Source organism: Saccoglossus kowalevskii, chromosome 9, assembly GCF_978046115.1.
Source record: "Saccoglossus kowalevskii chromosome 9, keSacKowa6.1, whole genome shotgun sequence".
Taxonomy (NCBI): domain Eukaryota; kingdom Metazoa; phylum Hemichordata; class Enteropneusta; family Harrimaniidae; genus Saccoglossus; species Saccoglossus kowalevskii.
In genome coordinates, this window is record NC_140649.1 from 28161169 (window position 1) to 28181554 (window position 20386).

The 20386-nt window shown below is 34.9% G+C and overlaps 1 protein-coding gene across 1 annotated transcript; it reads left to right on the forward strand.

The window, feature by feature from the left end:
• Nucleotides 1–3949: 3949 nt before the first annotated feature.
• Nucleotides 3950–14697, forward strand: LOC102804188 (uncharacterized). The gene is made up of 18 exons (XM_006812594.3): nt 3950–4139; nt 5484–5799; nt 5939–6111; nt 6320–6431; nt 6842–6949; nt 7392–7568; nt 7819–8006; nt 8337–8524; nt 9178–9355; nt 9474–9606; nt 9816–9941; nt 10588–10703; nt 11342–11474; nt 11815–11940; nt 12698–12841; nt 12984–13055; nt 13458–13616; nt 14086–14697. The coding sequence occupies exons 2-18, from the start codon at nt 5521–5523 to the stop codon at nt 14164–14166; spliced, it is 2493 nt and encodes an 830-aa protein (XP_006812657.2). The 5' UTR covers nt 3950–4139; nt 5484–5520; the 3' UTR covers nt 14167–14697.
• Nucleotides 14698–20386: the final 5689 nt, after the last annotated feature.

Here is a 20386-nt window from a genome sequence, read left to right on the forward strand (position 1 = left end):
AAACAAATTGTAGAACTTACATCCATCTTTTTAAAAGGTGTATTCAACCAATATTATTGTACGGGTCTGAAATATAGAAACATGAAATTCAAGATTACAACAAATGGGACAAAACAATAACAGAAAAAAACACAATTGAATTGTTACAAAATACTAGGATTGAACAAATTGTGGCAAATATTGCACGCAGAGCCGAAATAGGATAATTCCACTCTTAGTAGATATCTTAGTAGATAATTCAGTAAATTACCAGGCAATAATATCACAAAACAAACATACCTTGAACAAAAGAAATCCAATTTACAATGGTATTCTTCAATACAAAAAATGATGAGCAACATGAATTTTTCACTAGAACAACAGAATGAGTTGCTAAAGCGCGGTGGTCGTCGGGCAGCGCGTGTTCGAATTTCATGTAAATAAACAATGTATTTTACACGCGATGAATACAAATTCAATTTTCGTGAAGATTGAAGTAAAGGTATTGAAAACATGTTAACAAGTACATGTATGCAAATTTGTAGCTCAATTAACTTTGAAAATAAAAATGCTTATTTTTGGTATATTTTTAATACTATGCTAATACGATGCCAACTTGGAGCTACCTATCAAGATAACCCGACACGCCCTCTAATAGTCGTATCTCAAACATATTTTGTTCATAATAAAATGGAAATGACATCATTGTATAGACTGGCTAGAATTATTGTTATCTGTCACCAAGTCAATATTTAAAAAAAATTGAATTAATTGCTATAATAAATACCATTGTATGTCAAATACAGTTTAATTTTATGTATTTTCTAATATTTTGGGCTTGTGGAAATTTGAAAAAATACTATAGCTGCGGTTTTTGTTTTGTGTCAGGATATTTGAAATTCGTGGGCTTCACAGACAAGATTTATCCGGACCCAAAACGACGCAAAACCACAGGTACCCGACACGCTTTGCATTCGAATTTGTATTCGTAACTATTTGGATTCAGTATATTGACATTTACATTCGAGTAATAAACATATATTTAAAGGAATAAGCTTTTTAATAACGGGAACATAATTCAAATCAAATAAAAATTTCATTTTTGATTGAAAAGAAGCTAATTGTTTATATGAAAAAATATAAAAAAAGGAAAAACAGTAAAATAAATAAATAAATAAATAAATAAATAAATAAATAAATAAATAAATAAATAAATAAATAAATAAAGAAATAAAGAAATAAAGAAATAAAGAAATAAAGAAATAAATAAAGAAAGAATATAAGTATTACAGATTTCATTTTATTAACTTCAAGTATCTATTATAATAAAATATCACTGTTTACCATAACCTGTAGAGTGACTTGTATGAAAGAATAAAGTTATTATTATTATATTTCAAATACAACACTCAACTTGCACATAATTTGTCAAGTTGTGAAAACCCCTAAATCGCCTTTTTTCTGACTGCCTACATTGAACAACCATTCTCTACCAGCCTGAGCTACCAAACTGCAATTTCCTGATGTCCAGCAATAAACATTGGTCATTTTCTCACCGTCATCGCCAAACCGCCATTTTCTGACGTCCACCACTAAACCGCCATTTTTTGAAGGCCACCAATAAACCTATATTCTCTGAAGGTTTTCAGTAGACCACCATTGCGATGCGATTTATAGTTTAATTAAACTCGTATAAATAAGAACTCTGTATAGGGATGCGTTTTGATTGAGTTTAATTAAATGAAGCTCAAAGTAGTAGAAATGACATCATATTCATTGTAACTTGATTGATAATGGTTTACGTAGCTTAGGGATAATAAAAATGGGTTAGGTATACTAGTATTACCGATATGTGACTTGTATCATACCTTAGCCTTTTCTATAACCCTACACTAAATTATGGAAACATTGTTTTACAGATTAGAATTGCTGAGAGAGTTTTACCTTTAAAGGGCGATGGTCATCGCGCAGCGCGTGTTCGAATTCCATGTAAATAATGCATTTTACACGCGTTGTATACGTCGCTATGAGTCCCATATCGAACAGGACGTGTCGCGATGACCACCGCCCTTTAATAAGATCGCACATCGCGGTTCAGTGGTCACCTTCTCTGGCGCCCTCTCTGTTGGCTTTACATGATTTGTACCCCAAACCCCCGTAGTTTAGTTTACACTCACTACAAACACAATTGACTGAAGGGGCGATCACAATATGCCCCCTTCCTCATGACGTTGTAATCATGGGTAGGGGAAAATAAGACTGCTATAAATCTCGAATATTAAGTATATTGGCCCCGTGTACCTTTCGCCGCGCCACCAAACTACATTAAAACGAGTAAATATACGGTGTCCCATACGGTGTCATAGCAAAATGATAAACAAATATGTGATTTTAAATGAAATTTTTTTCGCTAAATGGTTATTATATAAAGGATTGTAAAGGCACGGGTACACGGATCGACAAGCTGCAACTTCCGTTGACAACAAATGTTTTTCCGTGTTTCGTGCAATGTTGCAAGTTGACAGTGTCCTCAACAACCCGCAACTTGTTATCAAGAAAAGAGCATATCACCATTTAAATCAACAAGTTGCAACATGTTGACGAAAATCAGTCAACATGCAACATGGCATGTTACACGACGCATTTTTTGTTACAACAAATGTTGACTCGTATATCATGTCCTTAAATATAAGTTTTTTTAACTCTTGAAACTTTACTGAGTTTCATATATAATGCAACTTAGTAGAACATTTTTTCGATTTGTTTATTTTTACGGTAAAGAAATATTCGATCTTCTAACTTCTGGTCTATTTTACCAACCTTCATTTTTATTCCAGTCCTATTGACGACAAGTCGTTCCTAACCTGTTTCTAATCACAACTGAAAATTTATAGGTCACACATACCTAAACAACATAATACAAATCTAAAAGAAAGAAATTTTATGCAGATTTTAATCGTGCACATGTCCAAGCAACACAGTTGTTTATAAACAATTATATGTTTGTAAAAAAAATAGGTCGGAGAAATGAACAGATGTGCATGCAAGTAGTGTACTACGTTAAACAGGTCAAGTTCATGGAGTCGTAATCTAACCCTAAATCGTGTTTCTTGTGGATGGTAATTGTAATTTTAGTGTTTTTTTTATATTTGGTTTTGTTGTTTTCTAATTTTCTTTTATGTTTGTTTCTGTAACAATCAGCACCCCCCCCCCCTCACGCCATCGAAATTGTCATGAATGCGTAATTTGTTTTCAAATTGTCAAACGCCTTTTCGTTCCTTTGTGTTAACTGCGATACACAACATGTATTGGTGCTTTATAAATAAATAAACGCTGCTCGGACTGATAAATATGATATATAGAAGATAATATTTGGTAATCGTAGTCCTAAATAACTATTAAAAATAGCTAGACGTTTCGAGCAATGGCTCTTTATCGATAGCATAGAAGAAAAATAACAAATATTTATTTACTGCTATTTTTATAAATTTATATTTAATTTATATTTATAAATTTATATTTATTTATATTTACTGCTATTTTTCTTCTATGCTATCGATAAAAAGTCATTGCTCGAAACGTCTAGCTATTTTTAATAGTTATTTAGGACTACGATTACCAAATATTATCTTCTATAAATCATGTATTGGTGCTAATGAGGCCAATCATGATCAATTAACGGTTTGCCGTTACAACGCCTATTTACTTGACAAAGCGGGCGATCTGTGTATAACAGTCGGGTGCATAGGAACGAGGCGTATACACAGTCCTGTTAATATTCCTGTGTGATTAATTAAATATCGTGGATTCTCATATTTATAAATCAAACTCTGTCATATTAAATACAAATTCTAACATGCCGTTGGTGGCGCAGTCGTGTGTCCTCGTCTGACATGTGTCGCTTATGGCAACGCTTCAACAATTACCGCCCAGCTGAACAACTATAGTACTCTAACTAAATAGTGTGGTTGTCATTCATTACGCGTAAGCATTGGTTTAGCACTCTTAAGACATAGTCATGACTGGTTGATATATCTTTGTAACCGACTATTTGGAGTGGTATTGGCCACGAAGATCGGAGGGGCAAAAGTGGATAGTAGGCGACCGGGCTGTCCGCATGTAAGCACATGATCGCGAAGTTGTTTACGCTCTGACTAACTGTAAGTATTGTTATCTGACAGTGACTGTGCCTGATGTTTTAACCACTTATCCACACTCTGGTATCAGTTATTGATAGTATCAACTCATGTTACGACAGCGAGGTCACAACCGACTCACGTCAACAATTCCACACTGCGCGCACATAGCTTTGTTGTACTGTTTCCGCATTGGTCACATGACGTAGCTCTGGAATGTGATTTGAATAATGCGATTCACCAATTCACATACAGTTAATCGTTTCACACCGCTTAATTACATTTACCTCATAGTATAATAATATAACGCATTCATATTATATTACGAGTAAAATCAGTTGCATGTACTGAGTAGATAGTAATATGTTCAATAGATCCTATGTTACGATAGAATCACATAGATAAAACAACTTAGTTCGATCCTGTCACATGCTAAACTTTACTGCGTAGAGTATTAAACCACACTAACTTCACCGATTTGTTATATATTTCCTAAGAGCTCGATGACAATATCCATCTGTCTTTTATTGTATTGCATGAGTAACTCACATGAATTATATGCAGTAATTTCACCAGCCACGCCAACCATTGTCATAGTGCACCGCCATGCTATCGATTGGCGCATACCGATGTCACACCGTCATGGGAAAGAGTGGGACTAGAAAGGTTATATGTATTGACCGTATAGAAGTAATACTTCCCGGTATATGTATTAGCCAACTACATACATAGCTCTATTAAAAGTGGAACATATTAATTTATAAAAATCAAATTGCTGAAAAAATTAACAAAAGGTAAATTTTCGAACGGCCTGCTTAACGTGACTGTGCGAGGGTACTGCGCATGCACCAAAATATAAGTATAATTGAAGTAATGATGATATCTTTTTTTTTTATAAAAAAAAAGCGTCTGGTGTAATGATAGTGTGTTTCTCTTACAATGAGTCAAAATGAATGTTTTTACTCAAATATTTAACACTGGCATTGGCATTGGTTCCTATATTAAGTTTAGCCTTACATGCCGCCAACTAAGTGTGAAGATTTCAAATGAATTGGAAGATAAAAAAAAACTCTAGGAGCTATTTAGTTTTGAAAACCCTTCACCGTGACCAACTAAAGAACCTGAATTAAGGCACAATTTAGCACATAACCAAGTGTACTTTGATGTTTTAATAGATTTGAATCGTTTTTAATAGTCACTAAAACTTTCTAAATATAAAAAATATTATAACAAAATGGTGTGCACTAAAATGTCATAGTTTGTTTTTTGAGGGTAATAATTTGCTGCGAAGCATCATCCTGAACACAAATCCAATACAAAAAAATGAAGTTATAAAAATATACTACTAGTATATTGTCATGTTTCCAGCTATCGAACGACGCATAGACATGATCTGATATCAGCCATGGGGTGTGGCACATCGAAGCCAACAGTTATCAACACCAACAAATCTACAAATCTGGTAAAATTTCCGAAGAAAAAAATCGGTCATGAGATTTCTACTACGGCTGACGATAGCAGATTGTACGACTCTGACGTCACATCGTCCATGGTACCAGAGTTCAATACGGCCGTCGAACCGACGGACTCGAATTGGTATTACGATGGGTCCGAGCCAGTAGCCGAGGAGAATTCAGCCAAGGCAGAAGATATCGATGCTTCTGATCACGTGGACCTGCAACAGGTAGATATTGTTTGTAAACAACACTTATATCACTTATCGTATATTTTAGCCATTTTACATTAGAGCTAATATGTATAGTAAAATGCCATCTTCACTGTGAAATATAATTGTAATTATAAGTGATCTACGTATTATTCAGAAAATTGTACGAAATCTGGAAAATGACTTTATTGGCCGTATTGACATACTGGGTCAAATATTGGAGTACATTACTGGCCCTCCACAACATGTGCCGTTATTGTTGCATGGCGAACCGGGAGAAGGGAAAACGTCACTTCTGGCGAAGGTGGTTGGGGACAGAGAACACAACAGGTAAGACCAGAGGCGTATTACATATTATTCCTCTTCTTTACGGCACCAATGTCACGCGAGAGCTTAGAATCTGCGGGATGTGGTGTCATATGATGTTCCATCAAAATTGAACTGGTGATCTTACTCCACAATCACAGTATGTGTTAGTGCGTTACATAATTATTATATATTTGTGATTTACTGATGGCTTGTATTGTCTTTATTATAGTTCAAACGGTCAACACTGGCATGTCTTCTACTATTTCGTCAGAGTTATTCCTGGTTCTGGGAACCTGTACCATATGCTAAGGCGCTTAGTCTTAGAAATCGGTGCTGCAACTGTGAGTGAATATATTAATATTTATTGATACAGCACTGACTTACAGTTACAGGTACCAGTAACACAGTTGCGGACAAACACCGACTAAAATACAAGAATACTCCGAACGCTGACAATGAAATAGAAACTACTTAGCTGGGAGGGTGTTGTTGTATTCCCATCGGTTTCTCAGGCTATTTTTAGATTGATATTTTATAGCCGAAAACTGCCCAGTCGATCGCGTAAAACAATGTTAATAACTTTATTTATATTTTTATAATTGAGGGTATTTTTTAAATGTTATGTACATCTTGGGTTTGTTTCTTTCCATCGATGAACAGTGGGCCATGGGTAATAGACATGATGTTTAAATAATCGACACATTTATCAAATACTTTTATTTGAACCACTCTATATATTTATTGTTGTTAGGAATTCACAGTGCCAGAAAGTATGACTGAACTAGTACAACTTTCGTACGCAGCATTATCCAATCCTCTATGCAAACCCATGATATTGGTAATGGATGCGGTAGACCAGGTAAGATGACATCCAATACTGCACGTGGCAATGTCTGTCACGATAGCAGCGAGTCACGACGCAAATAAAATGAAAAACAAATACAGTTTGTGGCATACTTTGAATTTGAACATTTGTTTAATCTAAAAAGTAAGAAAACTTGAATAAAGGTGCACCAAAGCAGTAAGCAAATCGTATGACCTTGGAATTAATTATGAATGAATGAATTGGCTGTCCATCCAATCAATTATGCCTGTCTGAAATTAAAATGATATTATAATCACAGCGACAGATATGAGCGTGACGTAAATGTATGTCATCAGCACACCCTGCGTTACAATGTATTTAGTCTTGCGTGTCACGTGGTTAGTAAAATTCCTTATCTTTAATTTGGCGTATACGTATTTTTTTAGTGCTACGTTTAAATTTAATCATTTCTTGTCTTTAACCTATTTAACTCTAGTTTGACGATTTCTTTGAAGACGACGACGTCGTAAGGTGGATCCCCAAACAACTGTCATCAAAAGTACGTTTAGTTTGCTCCACAGAAACAGGCACAGCTGTCCATCAAAAACTGAAGGAAAGAATACCATCCATAAAAGAGGTTCATATTCTACCACCGAGTCCGTCGGAACGACAGGTGAGACGACGACGCGCACGGATAATTGCAATTTTATCCTTTGTTTTTTTTCAATATATTTGATTATAATCTGTAAAAAGGTCGAATTTCGCCTGATTGGTCTAAAATATTGAAGAAATTGGTGAAAATTGGTGAAACATCACCACTGTTGGGTGAAAGTACTACTAGTAATTTAAAATGATCGAAATTTGATTAATAATCTCATAATTTCTATGTATATTGTAATGAATACCCTGTAACTTTTCCTCAGGAACTAATTAAAACTATTATGCACAGACTTGGCAAAGAGCTTTCCGCTGATCAAGTAGTCTGTTTGTCGGCTAAACAGTCGTCTGCAAATTTACTGTGGCTAAATTTGGCGTGCGACGAACTAGCTGCAATAGAGGAAGACGGAATGGTGACGAAACGAATAGAAGACATACCGCCTAACATTGACACGTAAGTGAAGACATGACATGACATATCAGATGTTATGTGTAAATCTGTAACAATTAGGATATTAATTAAGTATACTAGTAATATGGTGACAATTATAAGTATTGTTTTAATGTAGGCTCAGAGAACAGTGGTGCATGGATCGTTTGTACGGAAAGGTCATTTTGAAATTTAAAAAAAAAGTCCAGTCAGGTTGTGAATATAATAAAAAAATATGTGCGTAATTACGTCACATTTATTATTAGATCATTGCAATTCATAGCAATATGTTTTAAATGCAGTGAACAGGAATGGATGTAAATTTGCTGATTTCTGAATGTTGTGTTTTAACAGGATGTTGGCGGATGTGATTAAGCGATTCGAAGTATCAGGTGATCGAACGGATCGATTGGTAGCCGGGTTTCTTTTTCTTCTTAGCTTTTCCGCGCAAGGCATGCTGGTGTCGGAAATGAAATGGATTCTTGGTGACGAGAGTACCATATTTCCGGTACATGTTGCGGGATTGGGAGATATCAAAATAAGTGAGCAGCAATATTTCCTGAACTATTTTTATACTTTAATTATTCCGAAGCTCTTTACAGATTTGCTTAAACTCGGACAAAATACTAAACGGTGTATTCTTTTGTATGAACAGTAGTGGTTCAGAGTCTGTTAACGTGTTTGGATAGTCGTAGTTTGTAGACAAAAGAATAATAAAACTGGCCAATTTCTCGTGTTGGCATCATACAAATCCATAATGATGTTAAACCCCCGTTTCAGAGTTTTTTGTTTTGTTTCACAGCCTACAGGCCGAATGCTGTAAAACAAGGAATTCTTTTGCAGAATGTCAATTTTAATAACTCCTATATATATGCGGTTTGTCGTGGTGAAAATTTGTTGAACCCTGGATGCGGCATACAATACCTGCATAATAACCTTGTTGTTCTATTGCATTCACGTTATCATATTATTAGTTATTTTTCGTGACTTATTATTTCATTTGTGAATTTTTACGTGAAATTGCTGATTATTAACCTCAGCAATTACTGCATTTAACGTTTGGTGAATACTGTTGCACAAAAAAGGACTTGGCATAGCTTTTTAATTGTTTTTATAGGGGATCAGGCCAGCATAACTTATCTGAGCTTCACGTTTTGCAGCTTGCAGTCACATTGCCAAATTTCATTTGTTTAAGCTTTCAATAGGGTATACGAACAAGTGGCCGAAGAACGTTGGAATGCCGTGTATCAAGCGCTGCGTCACTACACCAGGAAACTTAAAATTTACGTTAAAAGGGATAATGACGGTATTGACGATGAAGATATCAAGCTTGATCTACGCCATCATGCGATCAAGAACGCAGTTCGCAGAATGTAAGCCATGGTCTTTTGAAACGCCCTCTATTGATGAAATTACCTAATTAAAGAACACTTATAGTGCAAGTGGACGACTTTCCGTTGATGTGTGTACTTTTTTCTTGTATTTATTCAGGAATTTTCTTTCTGGTGACGGAGATGATGATTGTTTCAAGATAACGGACACAGAACGGAAAGAGAACAAAGATTGGTGGCACTGTAAGCTGTCTGACTACTTTGAACTTGAAGGAAACGACAGAAAAACCGAGGTATACCTGGGGTGATAATACTATGCTCTGTACGTTTTATCTTAGAAGTCAGCAGATGAAATAAATATGAATATCCGCATAGAATGATATTATATTGTATTGGTGATCCAACATAAAATATCACTTATATAAGTACATGTACAGCGAAAAATGTGTATAGTTATTTATATAGTTAGAGTAAACGGAGTCTTTATTTGAAATTCTTGTAGGAATTCTTCTACCAAGTTGTGAAAGTAGGAAAACAGGATCAAATCCACAGATGCCTGACAGACTGGGAAATATTGGATTCCCTACTACAAGACGATATGTTCAGGGTACTAGGTGTATGGAAACAGGTAAGCACACATTACAATTAAACATACCCTTGTACACACGCCGATCTTTGCTACAAATTCCATTTTCATCATCATCTGTATGTTTAAGACATATTCAGCACGCTGTATGAACACAAAATAAGTAACTTTCCGAGAAAATATAAGCTTAAATTGTGTGAAATGTCTTCAACGACAAACTTAAAGCGCGATAGTTGTCGCGCTGCGCATGTGCGAGATATATGGGTCTCATGTAAACAAAAATGGCGACTTTGACTGTTGCGCAGATCAACGAGTACGAACTGAGACCTTTCCAAGCTTTAATTAAGTAATTTTCATGTTATTGGAAGGTATGGAAGGAGTCATCGGCGGTAATCAGTGCAAGTCGCGTCCAGGTCAAACCTCATACTTATGATTTCCATTTGAAGAGCGCATTGGGTTGTGGGAAAATCAATGTTTATCAACACAAATGTGGCACATGCGCAGCGCGACGACTGCCGCGCTTGAAGCTAGCAATGCTGTAAATTTTCAGATACACGTACTATTATTTGTATTACTGCACTCTCAATCATTTGGTCAATTGGCTTACTGTATACTCTTCAAAACAATACGGGCATGTTTGAATATTCCATATTTACTATTCTTGAGGACCTACAATGTCGTGTTTCAGGTCGGCGGCCATAACACTATGGTAGATATTTACAAAGAATCCATGAAAGAATTAGAAGAAACTGAAGATAGCAAAGAATTAATAGCCCACAGATACAGCCAACTTGCCAAACTTTTGTAAGTTATGTAACGGTGTAATCGGGATGGTTATTTTAGTATGAGAGCGAAATAATTTTAAAGTCATGTTCTTGGTAACTTGTGTGGGTATATTGTTTGGTTTGCAGTATCAATTCCACATTTCCACCTATTATAATAAAGTACTGTAAAACACGTATTTTTAGCGAGCATGTTACTAGTATTTTAGATAATTTCGCTAATCCGTAATTTCTCTAATTCACGACTGTTGTACAGAGTGATGTTCGCTAAAATGGCATGTAGCTATTTTAACGTGTTTTACATTATTGTTTTCGAATACTAACAATCAGATATTATAATACTTGTATATTGTGTATACAATTTTTATCATTATATATTTAACAGGTAAGTAGATACTGGATTAATTTAAATCCGCTCTCATGGCTCACTATGGTTTTTGACGAGGCGAGGTGTGTTTGCTTACAGCGGCGACGGAAGCGCTTTTCCGTGGTCATGAATTCGATTCTCGTGTGCCGCGCCTTTATGTGTTCATAATGTATGTAGTCTATATTAGATATCAATTTTTGTTATTAATTATTATTATAAGGTTTTTAAAAATAAGGATAAAATAAACATAAATACATATAAAATTATAACTACATATAATTGTTCTATTTCAGGTTATTAGGCGAACAGTACATTGGTGCAAAAGATTTAATTTCACGAGCCATAGAATTACAGAAACGTTGCAGGACAAACCCAAACGAAGAGTTGGTTGAGATGTACACGCTTGCAGGTGATATTCAACATAAAGTAAGTAAATGATCAGTGGTTAGACAAGCTAATAATTTAGCAAATCTAATTCAAGCATGATTTCGGTTGTCTTCGAAATGAAATAATTACGATAGAACACAAATAAAAATACATATATTATACGAACATAATTAGTCATTTACAAATATTCTTTTATGTATGAATTAAAAATTATAGCAATTCTTTGTATAAACATAATATTGATTCAATATTATGAAATAAATACCAACTAAATGTATGTAACAATACAATTATGAATGTATAGAACAATACACATATCATTTACAAATTCAGGAAATGTGCATATGTATGTAACAGACATATTCTTTATATTCTACAGTATTTACATTGTACCTACAAACCCATTACTGGTGGACAAAGAGATCAGTTAAGGCAGTTACTTAGGTCCTATAAAGATGCTATCAAAATTAGACATAATTTCTATTTTACGAAAGAAAGACACAAGGTAAACAACTCTCTATTTCATAAAAGCACATAACAGAATGAATGAAAACAAATTAAACAAGACTGTTGTTTTATGGTTTTCTTTATTTGGCGTGATTATGCGAAAGAGGTGTTTTATATTTGTCCGAATTTCAGGCCTGTGTGTATTTGAATCTAGACACGGCAGAAGATGTTCACTACAGGCCTTTTCAAGCTGGCTATTCAGTTTCATTGATAGATTTGCTTACAAGTCTTATTCTTTTTTTATAAAATAAAAAAAGATGAAAATGGATAAGAAATAAGTAAAATAGTGCAGTGCTAGCGAGTGATCGTGAAAATACAAAAGACTTGTGTCTGTTCAAACGAACCCCAAATCACTGATTTTTATGTAGGCTACTCTTCCTTATGCTAACAATGATATAGTCATCGCGACACGTTGAGCAATAAAAGTTTGAACGGAAAATATTATCTGCATATGGTTATTCTAGAAATAGATCCGTGTTACGAGGATTACGTCATTGGTTAGAAACCTAGTCCATGCCATTGAGGGCCCATGTAAGGAACACAAATCATTTGTTTTTCTATTTTGGCTATTTTCAGGGATCGTTTTTTTTTATATTTCCTCATTTTTTTTTTATTAAAAAAAAAATACAACTTGTAGGTTAGGTTTAAAACGTGAATAAAAAGAACCGGATAAACTAATACCTGGTCAGTTAACCTCATTAATTGGCGTCGTATTGCTTATTATGTCACTAACATGTTTGCGGTGTTTTTAACAGTACAAGATGGCTATGAGTCAAATAAAATATGTTGAAGACCTATACTGGTGGATACACATTGGTGCAGATAAATCATTCACAGAGAATGAAGCGAGAAGAGAAGCAATTTTACATATAGAAGAGGCTATTAGAATAAGTCGAGAGGTACGATTACGACGTATATTTATTTTGTCGAGCATTTGAAAATAGAATAGTAAATAGATGTACTGATAGATAGACGTATTGATAGATTAGAATTAAATTAATACCAATACTGTACTGCAACATTATTTCATCTTTTTTAAAGGTTAAGAGTTACGGCATGTTTGCTGAATCCGTGATGACCAAAGCAATGCTGGGAGGAGAGGAACAACTGCAGGTTAATTGTAACACGTTTATCAAAGGCTAAACTGAAAAGCTTATTAAGTTTAAATTGAAAAAAAAAGATGCCGGGTCTAAGAAAAAACCTAATCTCGTGATCACTAACACAAATTACAATGTATAAATAACTTCCCAAAACAAAATACTATAATATTTAACTATGCATTTAAAATGATCATTTCCGCGAAACAGGAAATCACATGCGACGTAATGATGTTTTAACCAGGATATGTATAAGATAATAGCACATACGGCGAAGTAGCTGCAAAAAAACTCTGGTACACATGTTTAGCATATGTAGTCATGCCTCAATTATTGAGCACATATTTAGACATCTATAAAATTTATAAAAACACATTTCTTTAAATTGATTGTATCTTGTGTCTAATTGTTTTAACAGACATACACAGACGCCCTTGACGCATGTCTGAAGGCATACGGTGAAAACCATTTATTAACAGCAAAAATAAACTATAGACTTGGAGAATATTTTGAAAAAGAGAAAGCATATGAACGAGCTGCGAAACATTATATTTTAAATGTCAAAATTTTGAATGAGGTAAGGACAATCAATGATTATTAAATTATGCTTATATTATACTTACATTACATTAAATTACATTATAGCGTGCAATAAGTTTGCGGTATTGCACTGGATATTTTCATCCAACCATATTAGGAAACGCGAATTCCAAATCCAATTCCAACAATTCCGGATTCTGTTCTAAACGTTTTGGATTTCGGCATTCCCATGATGTATCTTTGGGAGGAAAAGATGTATAATAATAGGGTTATTACGAGGATACTGCAAAGTATATGCACTCAAATAGCGCGCAGTAGCATCGACATCTGCTGCGCGTTGGTCGACGCTCCCGCTGTACTGTCTTCGTGCCTACTTTGCCGTATCCTCGTAATAACCTCATATTATGTACTGCTATTAACTCTCAGTAAATATCATTACTTGTGTATGTGATTTATTGTGGTAGCCTATGTTTATATTGTCATTGTGTGTGTGTTTCAATCTCTAGGTGCTTGGGGAAGACCACCCTCATGCGGTAGAAGCTCATCAAATACTACAACGTCCTAAAGTTCAAAATTATACACGATGACAACAATATGGCAACAATATTGAAAACTTGGACGAGTGCGTCAAATCATCGTCAGCATTTCCAACCAATCCCCCACAATGTGATACAGTTTGTAGTTTAGTGCCATATATGACGTAAGAGAATGCATCGCTTGGATGAACGTGCCGACACTTTGAGTGCTGTCTGTTATGTCATGTACATATATGACAATTGCTAAATTCTAAAAAAAAAAGACATTATATTCCCTTCCATAAAGCCGTCAACATTAATGGAAATATTAGTGTTGAAATTGATATGATTACATTACTATAACTAGAATATTATCATGTCACAAATAGTAGATAAATGCTACTAATTATGTTTAATAAATTATAATGGGAGAAATATGTCGTCTCATATTGTATTTGCATCTATTCTAACAACATTTTTGGGGAATACGAATAAGTGTACATCGTGCTATATGCTATTATCATACTTAATATAATTTTCTGAGAATATTTATATTTTCTTAATTGTAAACAGGTTTATAAATAAATTATTTTTTAAGAATTATTTTTATTGTCATGTATGTTATTCCTAAAAGCATGGATGAAATTGTTACCAACTCCACTTAATCGGATATAGACTTGGCAACATTCAGTTTGGATTCCCAGAATCATGAATGTAATCTCTATCAACGAAAACACACATTTTTTCTAGATCATATATAATTTGATTCGAAAAAATGTATGTGAAAATTACAATATACCACTTCAGCCACCACAGACCACTAACTATGTTAAATAATTTTATTCAATTTAGGAATATAATTAAAATATATATTAATTAAGAAGGAGGAAACAAAACACATGTCAAAAAGTTGAAGCATTGATTGTGAGTTAAATTATAAATATCGATAAATATACCCATTTTCAATAAGATTGTTACAAATGTTTTAGTGTTACCGGGTAGTATCTGAGTGTTTACGAAAAGCAAACTCCCTGGAGTGTTTAATTGCTTAATGCCGATGTTTTGTTTTTTTACCATTATCTTCAGTTCTTTGGTGTCACGAAGATTCTATGTTTCTAAAAAAATATTAGCATAAATATCATGTGAATATAATATAGGATACAAGTCATATTTCTTTCTGCAAGCAACAGTATATACACGCAATTACAGTAATTCAAATCACTAAACCAATTATTTATATTAATAATTTTTCTTAGTCCATTGTTATTTTTTAAAATGTCTCCAACTTGCCTCGCAATGTGATGAACAACAATGAGGAACTAAACTGTTAAAATAAGGACAATGTATTGGTAGAAACAAATGTGAATGTCATGGGTCTGTTATTATTGTAATCTGTAATGACTTTGTTGTATTAATAAAGGTGGGTGGATAGATATATTCCATGCGTTACGACATTCAAAGATGAATGGTCTCATAGGTAAATAACGTCAATGCTATGCATATTATTTTATAACAAAGGCTTCAAAAATAATTTGACTCTATTCTCATTAAGAGTTGGCTACTCGTCTCCACATAGCAGCCAAGTATTACGTTCCACATCACAACCAGGCGTTGGTTTTTACGTAGACATCAACAAATAAAATTTGCAAGAGATGCTTGTATTTCAACATCCAAGACTTAAATTTGTTTTGAGTCGTTCACTCATTAGCCATGGTTAATATTATGTTGTTACATTATTGTCTATGAGAAGTTTAATTGTTGGCGATCCGCTCCGCTAGGATTGCCCTTATAATCACTTTTGTCGTTTTGTGTGTCTGTGTGTGTACATTTCCAGTGTTTTCACGTATGATTTCTTCTGTGATTTTTTTGGCTTGGCCGATTTCTTTCAAACTTGGCAGGTAGGTCACACCTTCACCCTAGTTATAAGGAAAAATCTGAAAAAAATTGTTGGCCCACCGTTGCCATAGCAACAGCCAAAAAACTGATTTTTGGATAGCTTCGCGCCAAATGTATCTCCTCCTACAAATTTGGGATAAAACACTTCAAACATAGCTCATTCTACTCAGCTTGAGTGTGGGCACAAAGTTACTATTTGAATTTTTGATATCTGTTTTCATTATCGAGAAATTTGACCCCAAAGTTGGGGTAACTTTTCACCAGCAACGGCTCGGCTGGTTTTGTTCATACTTCACAGGTAGGTCGTGCCGTCACTAATTGGAAAACAATCCTGGCCCACCACTGTCATTGCAACATCCAAAAACTGATTTTTGAATACTTTCGCCCCAAATGTATTACCTCCTACCAGTTTTGTACACAGTCAGCTGGCATCGGTGTCGCTGGGTGTATATGATAAAGGGAAGTTGTGCAACCAAATTTGCCGAGTTCGCAGTTTTTCGCCAATAAAAAAATAACTAAGGCAACAACTCACGGTTTTTCAGCATTTTTGTAATAAAGACATTATTCTCCATCAATAATCCGCCCAAAACAGGAACATTTCTACTAATTCTTGTGTTTTTTCGACGTTTTTCGAAAAACCTGCGATTAGGCTGCGAAAGTAGAACATTCCGGAGGGGGCGAAACGGAAGAGCCAAATTTAACATGTAAAAATAGAACGCGTATTTTGACCTCTATGCGTCCATGCCTTGCGATGCTCTTCCGTTTCACCAGTTGCATTTTTTGGACTAAAATTTGGGCAGTACTGTCAGTCACGAAAATTGATGAATAATTTAATACACATAAAATATGAATCACGGGCTAATTCACTGGTCACCGAACACTCCACTGCTAAACAATCTGTGGCAAGATAGTAGCGTACTGTATATTTGACCCAGATTTGACAAGCGTGGTACAGTTTTTTGCGCGTGTCCGTAATAACGCGCACAAAGGATTGTGGGACAGAGTCCTTTATTTGCTGGCATTCTTGACTTTTGACTGCAGTTCTTTTTTATATTTGAGAGTAAATGCTTCTGATATGCTCTTAGGTTGCTTAATATCCGTCTGAAATTCTGGACTGTGGTCATATTTTTCGATTAGGAGTGGTATATTTAAATAACTCACCGTGACTAGTGTTTTGCATTATGAAGTATATTGTTATGAAGGTCAACACACTGCAATTTAGGTAAATTTTTACCATTTCGTTTTCCAGCATTTACAGGAAACGCTTCATTCTAGAAAATGCTATCGCAAAACGGTTGGAAATAAAAAATGTAACAGCAGAATACGTCCTAGCACAGTCACTCTACTAGTAGAGTGGCTGTGGTCCTAGTAATAAACTAAGTGACTTCTAAAGACTGAATGGTGTTTGCGAACTTCGTATTAGTTATAAACCGACGTTAGCTTCACGTTTATGTCACACCATGGAAACAGCCAAAAACATGTTGCTTGTTTTTGAGCGGAGCAGATCGCCAACCAGCCTACCGGCTTGTTACAGTAGGATATTACCTTCCAAAACATGTGGTCTATTGTGACTCAAATAATTCAAAAGTGTTATCAGTGTTGGTGGTTATGTTATAAAGTTGATAACTGTGCTATAAACTGTGTTACATATTTATTGTTCATTGAGAACACGTTAATGTTTCTCTGATGGTGTCATGGTGTGTTCAATCTGGAAGTTGCGCACTCACGAGCATCCGCTGTTTGGACTACAAAAATATGAGCATAAAATGACACACAGGCAGATTTTTTTTAAAAAAATTGGAAATAGTAGAATGATCGCGGAAAAAACAAAACTTGTGTCCCTTGCATGCGCCCTCGGCGGCACAGACTAGTATTCGAACCAGTGACGTATTTGCGTAACTAGACTATTTTTATAGAATAACCAGATTAAACCAATCAACTCATTTTCATTTGCGATCACTCGTCAACACAGTACTATACTTAGCAGTTTATCAGTAATAGACCCCTGGGAAATTACTATGCATATATTAATGACATGACATGATCAGCTAATGGTTTATCAACATTTCTTTGTCCATGTGTAACTGCAAAACATTAGAATATGAGCATAATTAACAAGGTCAATGACACGCTACGTGGATAATATCCAGTGAGTTGTACATTTATATCCTATATGTACTTATATATGTATCTTTGGAAATAATATATGGATAGTTTTTGGTGTTATGCGACCAGCTAAGTAACCGTAATCACTTTATCTATGTGGATAATATCCAGAAACTAGTAAATGTGAATCTGAAACACATCTTTGTGAACCTGACATGGTCAGCTGATAGTTCATCCAAATTTTATCCAGTTAGTGGTAAATATAAATCGGTAATAGATCTCTGGGTATCAATTATGTGCATAATTAGTAAGATTATACTAATTGTCCATCCACATTTCTTCATCTATATTGACAATATACAATTAGTAGTACTGGTATATGCATAACCCTGTCCACTAGATAGTAACACATGCATATCTGAAATACATCTCTGGGAATTAAATATATGTAGAATTAACAAAAAATAGTAGTACTGGTATATGCATAACCTTGTCCACTAGATAGTAACACATGCATATCTGAAATACATCTCTGAGAATTAAATATATGTAGAACAAGTCATTGTCAATGACACGTCCCCGTTCCGTTCATATTTGAGTGACATATACATTCAAAGCAGATCATGACCGAAATGCACCTGCATATGTACAACACATTGTGCTAAATCTGAACAAAATCCATCCATGCATGACTGAGATCCGGTTCTGGAATTGTGAAAATACGTGATTTTGATGCATTTTCGGCCTTTAAATGGCCATCATTCCGCTATTGTTAAGCAGATCATGAAACAAATGCACATATCTATTTGTGACATGATGTACCATGTGTGTGTGAAGTTTGAACTTGATCAATCCAGACATGTCTTGGATACGGATCCAGAACTGAATTCTTTAACAAAATGGCCGCCAGTCGGCCATTTCGAACTTGATCCGGAAAAAAAAGACGTGCATCAAGGTCCTATTATGTTTAATGTATGTACCAAATTTGAATGAAATCCGTCCATGCATAACTGAGATCTGGGTCCGGAATGGTGAAAATGTGCGATTTCAATGCATTTTCGGTCTTAAAGCTGCCCCATTTGGCTATCGTTAATAAGATCATGAAACAAATGCACATACATATTTGTGACATGATGTACCTTGTGTGTGTGAAGTTTGAACTTGATCAATCCAGACATGTCTCAGAAACGGATCCAGAACTGAATTCTTTAAAACAAAATGGCCGCCAGTCGGCTATTTCGAACTTGATCCGGAAAAAAAAATGACGTGCATCAAGGTCCTATTATGTTTAATGTATGTACCACATTTGAATGAAATCCGTCCATGCATAACTGAAATCCGGGTCCGGAATGGTGAAAATGTGCGATTTCAATGCATTTTCGGCCTTAAAGTGGCCGCCATTTGGCTATCGTTAATGAGATCATGAAACAAATGCACATACATATTTGTGACATGATGTACCTTGTGTGTGTGAAGTTTGAACTCGATCAATCCAAGCATGTCTCAGATACGGATCCAGAACTGAATTCTTTAAAACAAAATGGCCGCCAGTCGGCCATTTCGAACCCGATCCAAAAAAAAAAATGACGTGCATCAAGGTCCTATTATGTTTAATGTATGTACCAAATTTGAACAAAATCCGTCCATGCATAACTGAGATCCGGGTCCGGAATGGTGAAAATGTGCGATTTTGATGCATTTTCGGCCTTAAAATGGCCGCTATTCGGCTATCATTAATCGGATCATGAAAAAAATGCATGTGCATATGTCCCATATAATGTGTGATGTATGAGTGAAGTTTGAACTTAATCGGTCCATGCATGTTCGAGATACAGGTGATCACGGACGCACGGACGCACACAGGGCAAAACATAAGTCCCCGTTTTCGGACTGCGTCCGAACGGGGACTAATTAACAAAAAATAGTAGTACTGGTATATGCATAACCTTGTCCACTAGATAGTAACACATGCATATCTGAAATACATCTCTGAGAATTAAATATATGTAGAATTAACAAAAAATAGTAGTACTGGTATATGCATAACCCTGTCCATTAGATGGTAACACATGCATATCTGAAATACATCTCTGAGAATTAAATATATGTAGAATTAACAAAAAAATAGTAGTACTGGTATATGCATAACCCTGTCCACTAGATAGTAACACATGCATATCTGAAATACATCTCTGAGAATTAAATATATGTAGAATTAACAAAAAAATAGTAGTACTGGTATATGCATAACCATGTCCACTAGATAGTAACACATGCATATCTGAAATAC

What these genes read in the sequence shown, in the direction of transcription:
- LOC102804188 (XM_006812594.3), top strand. Translation starts at nt 5,521, where the DNA reads ATGGGGTGTGGCACATCGAAGCCAACAGTTATCAACACCAACAAATCT. An exon ending in TAGAAATCGGTGCTGCAACT is followed by an intron (nt 6,432 to 6,841) that starts GTGAGTGAATAT and finishes TATTGTTGTTAG; the next exon opens with GAATTCACAGTGCCAGAAAG. An exon ending in CGAGTCCGTCGGAACGACAG is followed by an intron (nt 7,569 to 7,818) that starts GTGAGACGACGA and finishes ACTTTTCCTCAG; the next exon opens with GAACTAATTAAAACTATTAT.